At 46.2% G+C, this 20,177-nt stretch overlaps 1 protein-coding gene across 3 annotated transcripts in view; it reads left to right on the forward strand.

Moving 5' to 3' along the window:
* LOC147115689 (inositol 1,4,5-triphosphate receptor associated 2-like) overlaps positions 1 to 20,177 on the forward strand; it is a 92,947-nt gene that overhangs the window by 11,352 nt on the left and 61,418 nt on the right. For all 3 annotated transcript variants that reach the window (XM_085990156.1, XM_085990157.1, XM_085990158.1), the window contains one exon: positions 16,800 to 16,946. In XM_085990156.1, the coding sequence (XP_085846282.1) occupies positions 16,800 to 16,946 (147 nt within the window). The remainder of the gene's footprint in view (positions 1 to 16,799; positions 16,947 to 20,177) is intronic.

The raw sequence follows: 20,177 nt of genomic DNA on the forward strand, positions 1-20,177 counted from the left end.
TTGAGATAGAGTGCTGAAGAGAGAGATCGAGAGTGTTGATGTGGCAATGCATGGCGTTGAGTGTGGATCTCGCGATGTGGCGAGAGCAGTGGTTTGAGGAACGCTGCACACCTTGGAGATATTTGTAATCCTGGGTGAATTTGAAACACGAAGGGTAGAATTTCGCACGGCAAGGACTGCTGAAAACGAGGTAAGTGCCTTTACACTTACCTCCTGGATCCAGGCTCGCTTGCCTCCCCCCCGCCCCCCCCCCCCCCCCACTTCATGATCAGTGACCTCCCCATGAGGCCTCCGATTTCTCCCACAAGGCCTCATTGCCACTCCCTCCCCCCCCCCCCCTTTGCTCCTCTGGCCCTCCCTTTGCTGCTCCTGGCCCACAATTCCTTCAGACACACACACACCCACCCACCCCCCCAGCTGCTGCCGCCGCCCCCAGCCCCCACGCGACCTGTCCCTCCCTCCTCTGTGTGGCCTAATGCTGCAGGCCTCCTCGCCCGGAGTCAGCCAGCCTCTAAATCTGGCTGGCTGTGGGTGGGAAACAAAGGCTTCCCGTGCAAATCAGGCCGTGCCGCTAAACTCGGCAGGGCCTGTGGGAAACCTGGCCTCCCGGGATTCCCAACTGCCTCGGAGTCCACCCCCTCCGTCCCCAACCTGCCATCCCCAATAAAATTCAGCCCCCTATGTCTCTTTTACCTTCTACTAAATTTTGCCTTTTAGTGTATATTTCCTCCAGTGGGAGCTTGTGGACATTTTTGTCCAGGGCGACTACATCTACGGTAAGTGTCTGTGGCTCAAGGAACTTCGGCTCCAAGTTGAGGAGCTGGAGTCTGAGCTGCAGACATTGCGAGACATCAGGGAGGGAGAAAGTTACCTGGACCTTTTGCTCCAGGAGGCAGCCACACCCCTTGGATTAAATACTTTAGAATTGACATGTGGTCAGGGACAGGAGGGTGTGACTGCGAGTGAGGCAGGTACGGGGATCCAGGAGGTAGTATTGCAGGAGCCTCAGTCGAGGTTCTTGCAACCCTTGTGGACCAGTGCAGGGACTGCGGGGAGGATGAGCAAACTGACCACGGCACCGTGGTACAGAAAGCCGTTCAAGTGGGGGGAGTCAAAAGGAAGGTGGTTGTAGTAGGTGACAGTGTAGTTAGGGGTATAGACACTGTTCTCTACAGCCGGGAGCGTGAGTCCCGAAGGCTATGTTGCCTACCTGGTGCCAGGGTAAAGGACATCTCTGGGCTGGAGAAGAACTTGGAGTGGGAGGGGGAGGATCCAGTTGTCGTGGTCCACGTAGGTACCAACGACATAGGTAGGACAAAGAAAGAGGTTCTGCTGAGAGAGTTTGAGCAGCTAGGGACTAAATTAAAAAGCAGGACCACAAAGGTCATAATCTCTGGACTATTACCGGAGCCACGAGCAAATTGGCACAGGGTCAATAGGATCAGGGAGAAGAATGCGTGCCTCAAAGATTGGTGTGGGAGAAGTGGGTTTCGATTCGTGGGGCACTGGCACCAGTACTGGGGAAAGAGCTGTTCCGTTGGGATGGACTACACCTGAACCATGCTGGGACCAGAGTTCTAGCGAATCGAATAACTAGGGAGGTAGATAGGGCTTTAAACTAAATAGGGGGTGGGGGGGGGAGGGTCCCAGTGCAGAGAAAACTAGAATGCTAAAGAGAAAAGACAGGGAAGCAATGCAGGAAAGTGATTGGGGTAAGGATAACCAGATTGTGTCAGGAAGGGACGGAGCGTACAAACAAAGGAGTGCACTAACATATAGGGTCTGCGTAAGAAAAAATGGTAACAAGACAAATAGGGCCATAGTACAAAAAATGTTAAGATGTCTAAAAATGTTAAAAAGACAAATCTAAAGGCACTATCTGAATGCACGAAGCATTCGTAATAAGGTAGACGAATTAACAGCACAAATAGATGTAAATGGATACGATATAATTGTGATTACAGAGACATGGCTGCAGGGTGACCAAGGCTGGCAGCTGAATATCCAAGGATATTCGATATTTAGGAAGGACAGGCAAAAAGGATGAAATCAGAGCAATAGTGAGAAAGGATGTTGGCTCAGAAAATCAAGATGTAGAATCAGTCTGGGTGGAGCTAAGAAGCACCAAGGGGCAGAAAACATTGGTGGGAGTTGTCTATAGGCCTCCAAACAGTAGTAATGTAGGGGATGGCATCAAACAGGAAATTGGAGATGCATGTAACAAGGGTACTACAGTAATCATGGGTGACTTTATCCTACATATAGACTGGCCAAACCAAATTAGCAATAATACTGTGGAGGATGAATTCCTGGAATGTGTATGAGATGGCTTTTTAGACCAGTATGTTGAGGAGCCAACTAGGGAACAGGCTATCCTAGATTGGGTATTGTGCAATGAGAAGGGGTTAATTAATAATCTTGTTGTGCAGGGTCCTTTAGGGAAGAGTGACCATAACATGATAGAATTCTTAATTAAAATGGAAAGTGAAGAAGTCCAATCCGAAACTAGGGTCCTAAATCTAAACAAAGGAAACTACAATGGTATGAGGAGTGAGTTGGCTATGATCGATTGGGGAGCTTCATTAGAAGGCGTGACGGTGGATAGGCAATAGCTAACATTTAAGGAACGAATGCATGAATTGCAACAGTTATACATTCCTTTCTGGCGCAAAAACACAAGGAAAAGTGGCCCAACCACGGCTAACAAAAGAAATTAAGGATAGTATTAGATCCAAAGAGGAGTCATATAAAGTTGCCAGAAAAAGTAGCAAGCCTGAGGATTGCAGTTTAAAGTTCAGCAAAAAAGGACCAAGAGATTGATTAAGGGGAAAAATAGAGTATGAGAATAAACTTTCAAGGAACATAAAAGCGGACTGTAAAAGCTTCTACAAGTATGTAAAAAGAAAAAGATTAGTGAAGACAAATGTAGGTCCCTTGCAGTCAGAAACAGGAGAATTTATAATGGGGAACAAGGAAATGGCTGAGCAATTAAACAAATACTTTGGTTCTGTCTTCACGGAAGAGGACACAAATAACTTCCCAGAAACCAAGGGTCTAGTGAGTAGGAGGAATTAAAGGAAATTAGTATTAGTGAAAAAAAAGTGCTGGGGAAATTAATGGGACTGAAAGCTGATAAATCCCCAGGGCCTGATAATCTGCACCCCAGAGTACTAAAAGAGGTAGCCATGGAAATAGTGAATGCATTGGTTGTCATCTTCAAAAATTCTATAGATTATGGAACAGTTCCTTCAGAGTGGAGGGTGGCAAATGTAACCCCACTATTTAAAAAAGGAGGGAGAGAGAAAACAGGGAACTACAGACCGGTTAGCCTAACATCAGTAGTAGGGAAAATGCTAGAGTATTATAAAGGATGTGATAACAGGACACTTAGAAAATATCAACGGGATTAGACAAAGTCAACATGGATTTATGAAGGGGAAATCATGTTTGATAAACCTACTGGAGTTTTTTCAAGATGTAACTGGTAGAATAGATTCAATTCAAGTTTATTTGCCATATGTAACCAGTACTAGTACAAGTACAATGGAATGCTTACTCCCTGTAGGGACACGTCGGCTATCCTTACAGCGCCGTGTTCAGAAAGTCAATTCAATGGCTTCCAGTGGCAGTGGGAGCACGATGTCCCTCAGCCGCTCCGTCCTCGTCACCGCGGCCTCCTCCGCACTGTTGCCGGCTCCACGTGTGGTGGCCTGCTTCTCCCGCTCACGATCTGACCTCTGGCCACCATGCTCGGCTCCCCTCCTCCCTGTCGGACTGCGAGCTTCCCGCCACGGAGCTGCCGGCCGACGTGCTGCAGCGGGTCGTCGTGGCTGCTGCTGCTGCTTGTTGCGCTGCGCTGCCTCCGCCTGACTCGCCGAACACATCGTCGGGATGTGATAAGGGAGAACCAGTGGATGTGGTGTATTTGGATTTTCAGAAGGCCTTTGATAAAGTCCCACATAAGAGGTTAGTGTGCAAAATTGAAGCACATGGGATTGATGGTAATATACTGGCATGGATTGAAAATTGGTTAACAGACAGGAAACAGAGTAGGAATAAATGGGTCTTTTTCAGGGTGGCAGGTGGTGACTAGTGGGGTACCGCAGGGATCAGTGCTTGGGCCCCAGCTATTCACTATATATATCAATGATTTGGATGAGGGAACCAAATGTAATATTTCCAAGTTTGCTGATGAGACAAAACTAGGTCTGATTGTGAGTTGTGAGGAGGATGCAAAGAGGCTTCAAGGCGATTTAGACAAGTTGAGTGAGTGGCAAAATACATGGCAGATGCAGTATAATGTGGATAAATGTGAAGTTATCCACTTCGGTAGGAAAAACAGAAAGGCAGTGTATTATTTAAATAGTGATAGATTGGGAAATGTTGATGTACAAAGGGACCTGGGTGTCCTTGTACACCAGTCACTGAAAGCAAACATGCAGGTGCAGCAAGCGGTTAGGAAGGCAACTGGTATGTTGGCCTTCATTGCAAGAGGATTTGAATACAGGAGCAAGGATGTCTTACTACAGTTGTACAGGGCCTTGGTGAGACCACACCTGGAGTACTGTGTGCAGCTTTGCTCTCCTTTACCTAATAAAGGATATACTTGCCATAGAGGGAGTGCAGCGAAGGTTCACCAGACTGATTCCTGGGATGGCAGGACTGTCGTATGAGGAGAGATTGGGTCGATTAGGCCTGTATTCACTAGCATTTAGAAGAATGAGAGGGGATCTCATTGAAACGTATAAAATTCTGACAGGGCTAGACAGACTGGATGTAGGGAGGATGTTTCCCTGGCTGGAGGGTCTAGAATGAGGGGTCACAGTCTCAGGATACGGGGTAGGACATTTAGGACTGAGATGAGAAATTTCTTCACTCAGAGGGTGGTGAACCTGTGGAATTCTCTACCACAGAAGGCTGTGGAGGCCAAGTCACTGAATATATTTAAGAAGGCGATAGATAGATTTCTAGACACAAAAGGCATCAAGGGGTATGGGGAGAGAACGGGAATATGGTATTGAGATAGAGGATCAACCATGATCATATTGAATGGCGGAGCCGGCTCAAAGGGCCGAATGGCCTACTCCTGCTCTTATTTTTCTATATTTCTAATTGTTCCTCCCAAAATCACGTAATATTTCTCCGCATTGAATTTCATTCAAAATCTATTTGACCCATCTGTGTCCTCCTGAAGCCGCTTACAATCCTTTTCCGTTAGCCGTGCTCCCTATTTTTGTGTTGTCTGAAATGTTTGATATCGTGCTCCGTACATCTGAGTCCAGATCATTTATATATGTACTGAAAGAGCAATGGACAACAATGACCTCTTGGTATATGAATTTTTAATGCTTTGATTATGTAAAACATTACATAGGTTTTAAGGATATCTTAGAATACAATTATTTCATTTACAGATATATAAATACCTTACTAGGAAAAATTTATCTGAGCTAAGCAATGTTCCCTCTAATTTCTTTTGTACTGAGCGGGCCACGAACTCCTTTGAGCGCGACCCTATTGCCCGTGAGCAAATTTTAAAACGACATCAACAGCACCCACTTAAAAGCATATATGCAGTACTGCCATATTGCCACCCCACCGTCTCAAATCCTGAGACAATCAGACAAGTTTCTATACAAGTTTAACATAACTTTTCTGCTTTTGAATTCTATTCCTTGAGAAATGAGTCCCAGTGCTTTATTTGCACTTTTATGGCTTTTTTAACCTGCATTGTTACTTTTAATGATTTGTGAATCTATATCCCTAGATCCCTTTGCCCCTCTACCCCATTTAGACTCTTATTTTCCAAGAGTGGGTCACCTCCTTATTCCTCCTACCAAAATGCACCGCCTCACATTTATCTATATTGAAATTCATTTGTCATTTACATGCCCATTCTGCAAGTTTGTTTACGGTAGAATTAATTAAAAGCTTTTAGTTCATCATATACGAACGCTATTTAATAAAAAATTACTTGTCAGAAATGACTGAGATATAAAAGAACTACATAATAATACATTAACACTTCAGAAACGTCACTCAGTTACACGGTTATGCATCGACAAACAAGCCAAAAGCCCAAAGTGAGCTGAAAGAGGCGTAACTATTTGTGCAATTTGTATTAATTTGAAAGTTTTCAGCATATTAGCCCATCCCTCATGTCACTATAGCAATGGCTGCACAAGCAGCAGGAGCAGTGGCTTTCCTATAGTGCTGACGTGCTGTACGCCCACATAAGTAATTGAATATTAATCACTGCAACCAGACAGCCAACAAATATATAGCGTAGTTTTTTCGTTCACAGTATTAAAAAGAATTGAACAAAAACGGGTATCCATATTTCCAACTTCAATCACTTCCATTAACATTGTCTTCTTGAACCAGCAACACCCCCCCCCCCCACCCCACCCCACCCATGTAACATGTCAAATGAAGCACTCATCTGCAAATGCAGAAAAACACACACAATTTACATCACCGAATGAAAACAAAAAGCAGGAAAAGCTATGATTTAACAGAAATAAACATTCATCTTCCTGGACAGGAGAATCAATCAGACTGACTTGGAAATGTTTCCTAATATGTTGATGTAAAGATGTTAATTTACAAATTTCACTTCTACTGTTTTTCTCTCAAACATTCTCCACAATATTAATCCCTGTTATTATCATGAAAAATGTTGAATTATTTTAGGTACTTCCCAATGATATAGTGGGAAACAAACTTCATTGTACAGGAAACCCTCTTTTAACCGTCACCTAAATATCCGGAAATCTCTCTTAACCGGCAAAATTCAGGAGTAGGTTCAGGTAAGTTTTACTATATATTAGTGGCCGTGTAACTGGGGTTCCTGGATCTGTGGCCGTGCAACAGGGACTCCTGGATCTGTGGCCGTGTACCCGGGACTCCTGCACAAGTGCCGTGTAACTGGGGCTCCTGCACCTGTGGCCGTGTACGGGGCTGTCGTACCTTGGTAAATATACCTCTCTGTAATCCGGACTTTTTGATCAACCGGCACCACGCCGGTCCCGTCGGTGCCAGATAAAAAAGAGTTTCCTGTACTCTCCATTTTTAACCTCCTATTTCAAACATTTATACCAAATCAAAATTGTACATTATCAGTTTAATCGAAGTATTTTCTGTGTCTTTCTCAATAAACAAATAGTAATTTCTTCTAAAGTAGCTTCCTGCAATTTTTATACATCATTACATAACTCATGTTTCTATTGACACTCCACTAAACGTTTAAGAGGAAATCTATATTTACATTATTCCTGGGACTTGATAGGACTATAGAATGACAGACAAAATAAAATGGTTTGTTTTTCCCCTTTTTTGGTTGTCTTCCTAAATGTCTTAATGATATTTTTAAAGAACTCAATAAAAAGTAATATGTAACTCCTACATATCCTCCCCTGCCCTCCCCCTCCAACAGCATGGTTGCATGTTTGTGTAAAGCGACTCACTTCAGTCAATCATTCAAAATCAAATTTATTGAGAAATTTCAATTTTTAAATGTTTTAAGCATTTCAGAACCTCTTTAAAAGCATTTGAACTTCAAGGGTTGAAACTTGTTTAGATGAGGGGGAAATTGATTTTTGTTTCTGTTTCTTCCAAAATCATCTCCAAAACTTAGGGTGGAGGGGGGAAAGTGTTTTTCACATTCTTTTTGTGAAAATTCATTAAAAAATCTTTAAAATTCTTTCTAGATCATTGCAGCTTTGACAGAAGTTGCTCCAAGTTTCTTTTTCCCTCTTGAACGCTGTCGTTAAACATACAACGAAAAATAATAAAATAAATTCTAATTCCAAGCGGAGTTCAGATAAGAAAGTGAATAAAGTGGTTAAACTTCCTAAGGCGGCGGTGAGGTTAACTATCCCCAGCCTTGGCGATGATTTGGGATCAGTTTTGGAGAAGTTGTTTGTTCTTTTTCTGCTGCTGTTCCCTCAGTGTTTCTCAGACTCTGAGGTACAAACAGGGACACAAACTTTTTCCCTTTCCCATAACATGATTTAAATAACCCTGATAGATTCTTTTAAAAAGGGAGCAACACCTAGCAAAATGTAACTGGAACTTCAACATCACTTTCCCGTATTTTTTTCTGGCTCTAAACAATTTTCTGAATTTAAAAAAAAAAAAAAAAAAAATTCCTTTAGCCTCCATCCAGCGGCCATTGTACACGAGCTGCGCCTCCACCTGTGTTGTTCCAAAGTGTGGCCGCCGCTCATTTCTCGGGAACGGACGACACGCGTCTGGACCCTCACCCCTCTCTCTGTCCCTTTCTCTCTGTCCCACTCTGTGTCTGTCCTCCACCCCCTTCTCTTCCCTCCGACCCCCCCCTCTCTTCCCTCCGACCCCCCCCCTCTCTTCCCTCCGACCCCCCCCCTCTCTTCCCTCCGACCCCCCCCCTCTCTTCCCTCCGACCCCCCCCCTCTCTTCCCTCCGACCCCCCCCTCTCTTCCCTCCGACCCCCCCCTCTCTTCCCTCCGACCCCCCCCTCTCTTCCCTCCGACCCCCCCCTCTCTTCCCTCCGACCCCCCCCTTCTCTTCCCTCCGACCCAATTCACAATTCACAATTCAAATCGCTTTATTGGCATGATAAGTTACATCTTATGTTGCCAAAGCATCAAAATACATTTATGGTTTAGCACATAAACGCAGTTCTATTCATACAGTGTATAAACAGGTATATCCCTGAGTGTATAAATATACATTCGCATTGTTTATATATATTCTTTTCTTAGTTTACTGGTTGTCCCTCTGTTCATGGCAAGCTGTAACATAGTGTGCCGCCAGTGTTATACAGCTTCTCTCCTCTCCCAGTAGGAATGGGAGTTTTTGGTTGTCATTCAGATTTCTGAAATCAGGGCATATTTGTGAGAATTTTTGGTAGAAATTCTCCCTGATGCCCTGATATTTTCCACAAGCTGTGAGGAAGTGCATCTCTGTCTCCACCACTCCCTGACTGCAGTGAGAGCATATCCTGTCCTCTCTTGGCAGCCTGGTCTGCCTGTGTCTGCCTTTTTCGATCGCTAGGCTATGTTCGCTAAGTCTGTACCTTGTCAAGGTTCTTCTCAGTTTGTTATCCTTTACCATGGTCAGGTAATCAGCTATGTTGTATTGTCTGTTTAGGGCCAAGTAGCAATTGAGTTTGCTTTGGGTTTTTGTTGTTTCTGCCCAATATGTCAGATATTTTTCCTTTTGCTTAGCGACGATTGTGTTGGGTCGAATTCTTTGTGTTACCCTGTCACTGTCCTGGGGCTGGTTATTGTTAGTATTGTTAGTAGTTACTTCACTGAGTCCCAGGACTAGTTGACTGAGGGTATTCTTCTTTATGGTCAGCTCTTGGCATTTCAGGGCGTTGTAGTGATAGCATTGGGGATTGCTCATTTGTAGGTGATTCCAAAATTTGGTGGCTCTTTTTTGGATAGTGATTATTAATGGATATTGGCCTAGTTCTGCCCTGCATGCATTGTTTACTGTTTTCCTTTGAGTCCGGAGGATACTTTTACAGAATTCTGCATGTAGGATCTCAATTGGGTGTTTGTCCCATTTTGCAAATTCTTGTTGAGTTAGCGGTCCCCATACCTCACTGCCATAGAGTGCAATTGGTTCAATTACTGATTTGAAAATTTTGAGCCAAATGCTAATTGGGATTTCTATTTGGATTGATTTTTTGATGGCATAGAAAGCCCTTCTTGCTTTCTCTTTCAGTTCATTCACAGCCAGTTTGAAGTTTCCCGTAGAACTGATTTTTAAGCCCAAGTATGTGTAGTTGGTGGTTTGTTCAATTTTGGTTGTTCCTACTGTGAAATTTATTTTGGGTCCCTGATGTTTGGATCTTTGCTGGAACACAAGGACTTTGGTTTTTTGGGGATTTATTGTCAGGGCCCAAGTCTGGCAGTACGACTCCAGCAGGTCCAGGTTTTGCTGTAGCCCCTCTTTAGTAGGTGACAGCAGAACCAGGTCGTCTGCATAGAGGAGGAATTTAACCTTGGATTCATATAGGGTGAGGCCGGGTGCTGTAGATTGTTCAAGTAGTTTTGCCAATCCATTTATGTAAATATTAAAGAGTGTCGGTGAGATTGGCGAGCCCTGCGTCACCCCCCGCCCCTGTGGGAAGTATTTTGTTTGTCTCCAATTTTAACTGCACATTTGTTGTTTGTATACATTGATTTAATTACATCATATGTTTTCCCTCCTACCCCACTTTCGATAAGTTTCAGGAATAAACCGTCATGCCAGATGGAGTCGAAAGCCTTCTGGAAATCTACAAAGCATGCGTAGATTTTGCTTTTGTTATGGTGAACGTGTTTGTCAATTAGGGTCTGTAGGGTGAAGATATGATCGGATGTTCTATAGTTTGGCAGGAATCCAATTTGGCTTTTACTCAAGACATTGTGCTCCTCAAGGAAGTTTATAAGTCTTTTGTTTATGATGCTACAGAATACCTTCCCCAGGTTACTGTTTACACAGATGCCTCGATAGTTGTGTGGGTCGATTTTGTCCCCACTTTTGTATATGGGCGTTATGAGTCCTTTGTTCCAGATATCAGGGAAATAACCGACACTCAGAACCAAGTTGAAGAGTTTTAGGATAGCCAGTTTCATTTTGTTGTCTGTGTGTTTAATCATCTCGTTTAGTATGCCGTCTGTCCCGCAGGCTTTTCCTGGTCGCAGGTCCTTGAGTTTTTCAAGAAGTTCTTTTTCTGTTATTATGGCGTCCAGCGGGTTTTGGTTATCTTTTATGGCCATTTCTAGCTTTTCCAGTTTTTTGCATATTTGGTGTTGCTCTGGTCTTAGTGTGTTTTTCTGGTATAATTTTTCAAAGTGGTTTACCCATGTGTCCCCATTTTGAATGGCCAAATCGTCGTGTTGTTTTTTGTGTAGTGTTTTCAAGTTTTCCCAGAAACAATTGGAATCAATGGATTCCTCCATGGAGCTGAGTGTATTCTTAATATATTGCTCTTTTTTGGTTCTGAGTGTGTTTCTGTATTGTGTTAGTGTCTGACAATAAGTAAGGCGTAGTTCCTCGTTTTCTGGATGTCTGTGTTTTTGGTTTGATATTTTTCTAAATTTTTTCCTCATGTTATGGCAATCTCGGTCAAACCATTTTTCATAGTTTTTTGTTTTGGGTTTGTTCTTGCCTCCGACCCCCCCCTTCTCTTCCCTCCGACCCCCCCCTTCTCTTCCCTCCGACCCCCCCCTTCTCTTCCCTCCGACCCCCCCCTTCTCTTCCCTCCGACCCCCCCTTCTCTTCCCTCCGACCCCCCCCTTCTCTTCCCTCCGACCCCCCCTTCTCTTCCTTCCGACCCCCCCCTTCTCTTCCCTCCGACCCCCCCCTTCTCTTCCCTCCGACCCCCCCCTTCTCTTCCCTCCGACCCCCCCCTTCTCTTCCCTCCGACCCCCCCCTTCTCTTCCCTCCGACCCCCCCCTTCTCTTCCCTCCGACCCCCCCCTTCTCTTCCCTCCGACCCCCCCCTTCTCTTCCCTCCGACCCCCCCTTCTCTTCCCTCCGACCCCCCCCTTCTCTTCCCTCCGACCCCCCCCTTCTCTTCCCTCCGACCCCCCCCTTCTCTTCCCTCCGACCCCCCCCTTCTCTTCCCTCCGACCCCCCCCTTCTCTTCCCTCCGACCCCCCCTTCTCTTCCCTCCGACCCCCCCTTCTCTTCCCTCCGACCCCCCCTTCTCTTCCCTCCGACCCCCCCTTCTCTTCCCTCCGACCCCCCCTTCTCTTCCCTCCGACCCCCCCTTCTCTTCCCTCCGACCCCCCCTTCTCTTCCCTCCGACCCCCCCCTTCTCTTCCCTCCGACCCCCCTTCTCTTCCCTCCGACCCCCCCCTTCTCTTCCCTCCGACCCCCCCTTCTCTTCCCTCCGACCCCCCCTTCTCTTCCCTCCGACCCCCCCTTCTCTTCCCTCCGACCCCCCCTTCTCTTCCCTCCGACCCCCCCTTCTCTTCCCTCCGACCCCCCCTTCTCTTCCCTCCGACCCCCCCCTTCTCTTCCCTCCGACCCCCCCTTCTCTTCCCTCCGACCCCCCCTTCTCTTCCCTCCGACCCCCCCTTCTCTTCCCTCCGACCCCCCCTTCTCTTCCCTCCGACCCCCCCTTCTCTTCCCTCCGACCCCCCCTTCTCTTCCCTCCGACCCCCCCTTCTCTTCCCTCCGACCCCCCCTTCTCTTCCCTCCGACCCCCCCTTCTCTTCCCTCCGACCCCCCCTTCTCTTCCCTCCGACCCCCCCTTCTCTTCCCTCCGACCCCCCCTTCTCTTCCCTCCGACCCCCCCTTCTCTTCCCTCCGACCCCCCCCCTTCTCTTCCCTCCGACCCCCCCCTTCTCTTCCCTCCGACCCCCCCTTCTCTTCCCTCCGACCCCCCCTTCTCTTCCCTCCGACCCCCCCCTTCTCTTCCCTCCGACCCCCCCCTTCTCTTCCCTCCGACCCCCCCCTTCTCTTCCCTCCGACCCCCCCCTTCTCTTCCCTCCGACCCCCCCTTCTCTTCCCTCCGACCCCCCCCTTCTCTTCCCTCTGACCCCCCCTTCTCTTCCCTCCGACCCCCCCTTCTCTTCCCTCCGACCCCCCCCTTCTCTTCCCTCCGACCCCCCCCTTCTCTTCCCTCCGACCCCCCCTTCTCTTCCCTCCGACCCCCCCTTCTCTTCCCTCCGACCCCCCCTTCTCTTCCCTCCGACCCCCCCTTCTCTTCCCTCCGACCCCCCCCTTCTCTTCCCTCCGACCCCCCTTCTCTTCCCTCCGACCCCCCTTCTCTTCCCTCCGACCCCCCCTTCTCTTCCCTCCGACCCCCCCTTCTCTTCCCTCCGACCCCCCCTTCTCTTCCCTCCGACCCCCCCTTCTCTTCCCTCCGACCCCCCCCTTCTCTTCCCTCCGACCCCCCCTTCTCTTCCCTCCGACCCCCCCCTTCTCTTCCCTCCGACCCCCCCCTTCTCTTCCCTCCGACCCCCCCTTCTCTTCCCTCCGACCCCCCCCTTCTCTTCCCTCCGACCCCCCCTTCTCTTCCCTCCGACCCCCCCCTTCTCTTCCCTCCGACCCCCCCTTCTCTTCCCTCCGACCCCCCCCTTCTCTTCCCTCTGACCCCCCCCTTCTCTTCCCTCCGACCCCCCCTTCTCTTCCCTCCGACCCCCCCTTCTCTTCCCTCCGACCCCCCCTTCTCTTCCCTCCGACCCCCCCCTTCTCTTCCCTCCGACCCCCCCTTCTCTTCCCTCCGACCCCCCCCTTCTCTTCCCTCCGACCCCCCCCTTCTCTTCCTTCCGACCCCCCCTTCTCTTCCTTCCGACCCCCCCTTCTCTTCCCTCCGACCCCCCCTTCTCTTCCCTCCGACCCCCCCCTTCTCTTCCCTCCCGCCCCCCCCCCCAGATCCCCTGACCTCTGCATGGTGCCGACAAAAGCGTGGGTCAACTGGATACTGCGCATGCACGGCCTTGATATCCCGCGAGCCGGCGCTGAAATGCGAATAATCAGAGCGGGGCGATTCTCCCGCTGTCCCTGTCTTGTTTTGCACACTTTGTACAAAAATAATAAATTGCAGGACAACGGAGTATTACAGTAAGCTTTCTCAATCAATACAGCACCGTGTGGACAAGATGGAGTCAGGACCCCCTGGGTCTTCCAAACAATGGCAGTCCTTACAGATGCCTGCAGGCCAATGACAACTCAGCATGTGATCACATGTGAATATACAATACAATACAATACAAATCGCTTTATTGGCATGATAAGGTACATCTTATGTTGCCAAAGCATCAAAATACATTTATGGTTGAACACATAAACACGGTTCCATTCATACAGTGTATAAACAGGTATATCCCTGAGTTTATAAATATAATAGGTATTCCTTACAGATGCCTGCGGGCCAATGATAATTCGATATGCAAATGTTACAGTCCCGTTGAAAGGTTAAAGTTCAAAGGAGTAAACCAAACCTGTCCCAGCATTACATAGCAACCTATCAACCATCGGAACACACACTTCAAGAGCTGCAATTGCGATCGGCTTTGAGGTCGCAAACGAGTGTGTCTGGATTCCCGGGGCCATTGTGTATTGGACCCCTCCCCCGCCCCAGCTACTGTCCAGTTCTCCACACAGCATTTCAAATCAACTGCACGTGAACTCTGGAACGTGTGTGCAGCCGTGTACCTTTGAGGCAACTGTGAACCTAAGTTATTTTTTATATTTTCAGTTGTAAACTTAAATGATAAACTATGAGTACAATTAATAAATCATCCCAGAAGCAAGAGTATAAATTTTGAGAAGCTAGCATTATGCAGCAAAAATATTTGACCTGAAGAAACTATTAAGCACATGCTTATATTTAATGGGACATGGAAGTGTTGGGCGGGTAAAATTAACCCCTACTGGCAGCAGAAGGGCAAAACCGCAAACACACAGCAGCTTTCAAGATGCCGCTGTACCATGGACTGCATAATGAAATGCCTGATGCCTGTAATGCCTAGTGTGTGTTGGGCAGAGGTCATCTGTATTATCAGCTGCTGAGACTGTTGCCTACGGAACTGAGGGCCTGCGTGCCTGGTGTCTGCTGGGCCTCATTAAGCGATTAAAAAAAATTTGAATGAGGTCATGGTCCCGTTATAAAACAGATGCTACATGATTGATCTGTTCAGCCATTTTGGTTCCTGCTCTTTTAAGGGGAGCCCTTTTGGTAGCTGCATGTTAACCCAGTGATTTCATTGTTTATTTCATTAGGCCCTTGAGTATTTCACTGCCTCTTAAAGCTGAATTCCACCTGCCATCTGTGGGTGTTAACTGTGCAAAATGTAATTCAGCTTTGCCTAACTAGGATTGATGATTATCCTGCTGGCCATTCCTCTCTTAACTGCTCATTCTGAAGGAGGAAGCAGAGAATCAGAAGAAGGCATGTAGTGCACACAAGCTTAGTTATTCAAGATGATTGCAACCTATGAATCATTCTGGTCCCCAGTGAGTCTTTGTGCTGGGAGGAGCATCTCGTCAAATATATCCAGTTGTGTGTTTATCACTAGTTCAGGTTGAACAATAGAACGTCACTAGAGCTCCCAAAGGAACGCCAATGCTGGCCATTTTGCTTTCTGTAAATCAAATATCACCTCAAAGCAAAACTTGTAGAAAAGGAGTTGTAAATAAAAGTCTTGAAATCCAAAAAATGACATAAACAGCAACAAAAAGTAATGCACAAATGAAAATGCAGATAAAACAATATAATAAGCAAAAGCATGCAAACATTCTTAGCGATATTTTAAAAAACGCTATATCGCTATAATAGACCAACGCTCAGTGGCCAGGCCATCAAACAGTCCAGGCTACTCCCAAATTATTCTACAGAAGCACTCTGACGAAAGGTCAGCAACCTGGAACGTTAACTCTGTTTCTCTCGCCACAGATGCTGCCGGACCAGCTGAGTATTTCCAGCATTTTCTGTTTTTTATCCCAAATCATTCTACTCAGCTTGGGACCTATTAACTCTACATAGGCATGGTATTTGAGAAGGAAATGAGATGTTTTGCCCTGGAGGCCTCCAAAAATTTGTAAAACAAAATTTTAATCACGAAATCTGGGACGCAGCAAATCCACATTATTCGTCTGGAGTCCAGAGGAGCGTCTCTGCTCCTGCTGGCCCCGCAAAAATAATTATTAACTTAGGTTCCTGAGGCCTCTTCCCCTTTACCACCTAGTTGTCCCTCTAAATTGCATCTGGGCTCTATGCATACAGTAATGAGGCTCCTGTCTGATTCAGATGGGCACATAGGCTGCCCAGCGAAAGGCCCCAGTAAATATAGTGCCGAGTGTGAACAGGGAGGCAAGTGGTGCACAGCGATTTTTAACTCCGCTGCCGCCCCTTTTCTAGCAATCTACCCTATGATTACTTGGATAGAAACATTCAAACATTTTACGGAGCTTCACTTAGAATTAAGATGCATTGTGACAGAATTCTGAAGGTTATGTTATAGTTGGAAAATGTTATTGAACAAAAATAATTGAAAGATATTTAGTGAAATTTAGGAGAGGAGAATGAATCAAAGACATGCAAGGGCCGATTCTAACTCAAGGTGGAAATCGGGGGTGAGGGGACTGAAGCAGGTGATGAACTGTCCAACCCCCCCCGGAACATAAGCCCTGGGAGATTTAAACACCTCTTGCTCTGATTCTCGGCCAAACCACCAGGGTCCCACGGTAACAGTCCCTGGCAAACTAAGTAAGGATTTGGTGGTGGGGGGGGGTTGAGATTGGCAAGTTCGCAATCGAGGGGGGTGGGGGGGATTGCGGGGTAAGCCCAGGGCAGTGGAGGCTAAGGTATCCTTGTGGGACCAGGAGATGCACTCCTGTTCCTCCTGGACCACAAGGAACATTTAAAAATTATATATTTTTTATCTGGGGTTCCTGTGACCAAGATCCTTGCGGGTCTGAGATTGTGCGGCCTTTAATCAAATTAACACGGCATGCACGTCCTGATGACATCATCGAGATGACATCATCGAGATGACATCATCGAGGCAGCAACACTGCCATTTAAATTAGGCCCTGCTCCAAGGGGCAGGCGGCCTTTCTGTGGCTGAAGTTAGGTAAGTAAAACTGTATGCCTTGCAAACCGCCCCCCCTCTCCCCCCCGGCACCCCCCCCCCCCCCAATCCCCGCCATTTTGATCCCCACCCGCACCGTTCCCACCAGGTGGGGATGTTAAAATCGGCCCTGCAGAAATGTAAATACCCTGTTTGCAAATGACTGGGCACTGGTGAGTGCTTTTGTAAAGAGCACATCAGTCTGAATGTGAATGTTTGTTTTATTCATGGCATTTAGGGATCTATCTGTAAAGACTGAACTTGAACAAAGAAGTAAAAGACTATCAGAGCAGAATACTGAACTTCACAAGATTGTGGAAATATCCCATGACACAAATGCGGATCTTCTGGATGAAAATATAGGTTTAAGGAATGAACTAAAAAGGTAAAAATCAACTTTTACACCTTAACAAGTGCATAAAAGAAAATATTTCCAGTCAAAATAAATACTATAACAACCTATAACAAGCAGGCTCGAAGGGCCAAATGGCCTCCTCCTCCTATTTCTTATGTTCTTGTTCACTTTCAGTTTTCAACAAATTATTTTTAAATTTGGTGTTTAAGCTATTTATTAAAAAGCAAAGAGGTGTATGTAAATCAGATATTCTTTATGTTTATATCATATGTGATCTCCACGATTTATGAAAAATATATCATGGAGACAATGGGCTGCTGTCCGAGATGCATCACTTCGCCATTAGGTTCACGAAAATGGCATCTCGCTCCCTGGCTCCCCATTCAAATGCATTGAACAGCGTGAAGTTCCTGTACTTGCATGGTAGATACAAACTAAACTTGCCACAGAAAGTTAGGGCTTGTCCATTTCAGTCTAAGCATCCTTCTAACGAATGATAAGTGTTAATTACTGCCAGTCAACCTCTCTGGCACTGAACATTAACTGTTACAAGTGGAGTCTCAATCCTTCAGGTTTTAATTGTTCGAGATTTAAAAAAAATAAAAACTTTTTTCTTTCTGTTTTTACTCTTTCTCTTAATCCAATCTTTCTTTCCCTCTCTTTGTTTCTCTTTCTGTACCTGATTTGACATTGAATTCACCATTCTAAATTACACTTCCTTGTTCAGACCTTGTGCTGTTCATTTCACAATCCTACAATCTGATTGGTTAAGGAGATACAAATTGCTTGCCCGATGCACTCAGATTCCAGATGCCTTGCAGGGGGTGCCGTGCTGTTTCCATCTTGCACTTCCAGCATCTTGCAGGGCAAAATACCGTCAACACTAAATAGGCATGGGCAAGTCTAACTAACAGCGGGCGCCGTGTGTTGGCCTGCCACCGCAATATTTGGGCCAATATCATAATAGAGAATAAATAGCAGTGTCAGGAGAAGGAAAAACTTTCACAGTGATATCATGGAAATCACTGCACAATCTGTGAATCAATATAATCTATGTTTACTCTTTTATTACTTTCATTAATATCTAATATGGTTTAAACAGAATATGAAATACATCTTGGGAATGTGGGATACAACTATATCCCACTTGGATTTCAGACCATAACTCTCTATCAACCTGTAGGATATAATTGTATCTGTCCTTGTTATTATCAATCTAAATATATAAAAATGTTGCATCTGCAAGGATCCATAGGGTGTGGGGAAGTAACACGTCAGTAATGTCCATACACGGCAAAGCTTTCTAATTCAGTCAAATTAAATGGTAGCTAGCGGAAATCATCTTGATTGGGTCAAATTTTAAAATTTCCACTCACCATAGAAAAACATTGGTTCCCGTTTTTCAGAATAAATCACATCACTCATGCAGCCGTTACAATGGCTGATCTCATTACGGGGTGACTAGAATTCAAAATTAATGGGGAAGCGTAGATGGAAACAGATTGTTTCCAGTTTTTTGAGGGACCTAGAATGAGAGGACATAGATAGATGATTAAGTGTTAGAGATTTAGGACTGGCAGGAGAAACTATTTAATGCAGAGGGTTGTGAGGCTGTGGAATGTACTACAGGAGTTAATGATTCAAGCAGAGACTACGTCCACTTTGAAGAATAGCTAAGATAGGTGGTACAAGGAAAGAGAAATAAAGGGATATAGGAAAAGAGCAGGGATATGGGGAAAGAGCAGGCATGTGGGATTAGGGCTACTGCTCATGTGGAGGATAAACACCAACACGGACTGGTTGGGCTGAACAAACTGTGTTGCAATTCCTATGTACTTCATTGCTAAAAATTGTCATCAAATTTGTTTGGACAGCCATATTCCTACCCAGACCATTACATATACCCATAAAAAGTAAATTTATAATGCGATGAACATATAAAAAATTGAATAATTTTGAAAAATATACATTTCTCTATCAATTTCCCGTGCATGCCTGGTCAGGCCACATAAACATCCCAAGCTTACCCCAAGGGTTGTGCCTACAATATTTTTTTTAAAACCCTCTCCGGTCCTAAGGACTGTGCTAAACAATTGGTCTAAAATTTCCAAGAGCCACCTGGCAACTCACTCTCCACCACAGTGCACGTGAATATATTGGCCGGAATCTTTACCTTGGAGTCGGGTTGTGTGTGTGCAGGCGTGTAGCGGGTGGGGAACGCGATGTGGTGAGCAGCGCATTGTTCAGAGCGACTTTTACTTAATGGCCCTAATTGAAAGACTCTAGCGCTTTTCCTGGCGCAATTAAATGGAGCGGGTCTGATGATGTCATCGATGACCTGTTTCCAGCGCCGACATTTAAAGCAACCTTGCACACATCTCATTTCAAGGTTGGTGAAGGAGTGAGCAAGGTCATTTCCAGAGTTCTGACTGTTATTACCAAGGAGAAAAAAGTGTCACTCATGGATGCACAAAGACAGAGGGCGGCACCAAGGTTTAGCGATGCATCCCTCCATGTTCTGGTGCAGGCAGTGAGAGCACGCAGGGAGGCCCTCTTCTCTGTTCATAGGCGTAAAAGACCACCCAAAGAAATCAAAACAGCATGGTTGCAGATTGCAGAAGAGGTCAGCAGCAGGGATGTTGTCAGGAGGATGTGGATCCAGTGCAGGAAAAGATTCAATGATCTCATGAGGTCAGGAAAGGTGAGTGCAATGCCATACTCACCTTCAGCTTGATATGCCCATCACCACATCCCCATCACTCTGCCTTCCCAAGCCTACTCCTGCCACATCATTCCTCACACCAACCTACCTTGCATGTCCACCCATCCCCCTCTCTCTATGTACATATACTCACATCCCCATCTGACTAACCACCCCTGACACTCACCCTCATCCTAATGCAATCATAGCAAATAATACCACAGAAGGAGGCCACTTGGCAATGTCACGCCACTCCCTCATAGTCACCCTCTACAGATGTAGCCCATCCATTCCTTACACTCATTCCATCACGATCACTCAAACTTCTCTTTTTTCCCCTCCTTGCAGGAAAAGACTGCCCAGAACAATACGGAGAGACAGAACAGGAGGTGGCCCTTCAATATTCACAAATTTGACTCCAGCAGAGGAGGAGGCCCTGGAGATATCTCAAGTTGTAGAGCTATTGGTGGTAGGAGATGGAGAGAGGGAGCATCCCAGAAACCTGGTGACAGAATTACGGCCTAGAAATTGGGTATAGCCCCGCTTGAGGCGTTAGAACT

The sequence above is a fragment of the Somniosus microcephalus genome, chromosome 6, assembly GCF_052327205.1.
Source record: "Somniosus microcephalus isolate GS21.2 chromosome 6, FLI_Smic_1.0, whole genome shotgun sequence".
Classification (NCBI taxonomy): Eukaryota; Metazoa; Chordata; class Chondrichthyes; order Squaliformes; family Somniosidae; genus Somniosus; species Somniosus microcephalus.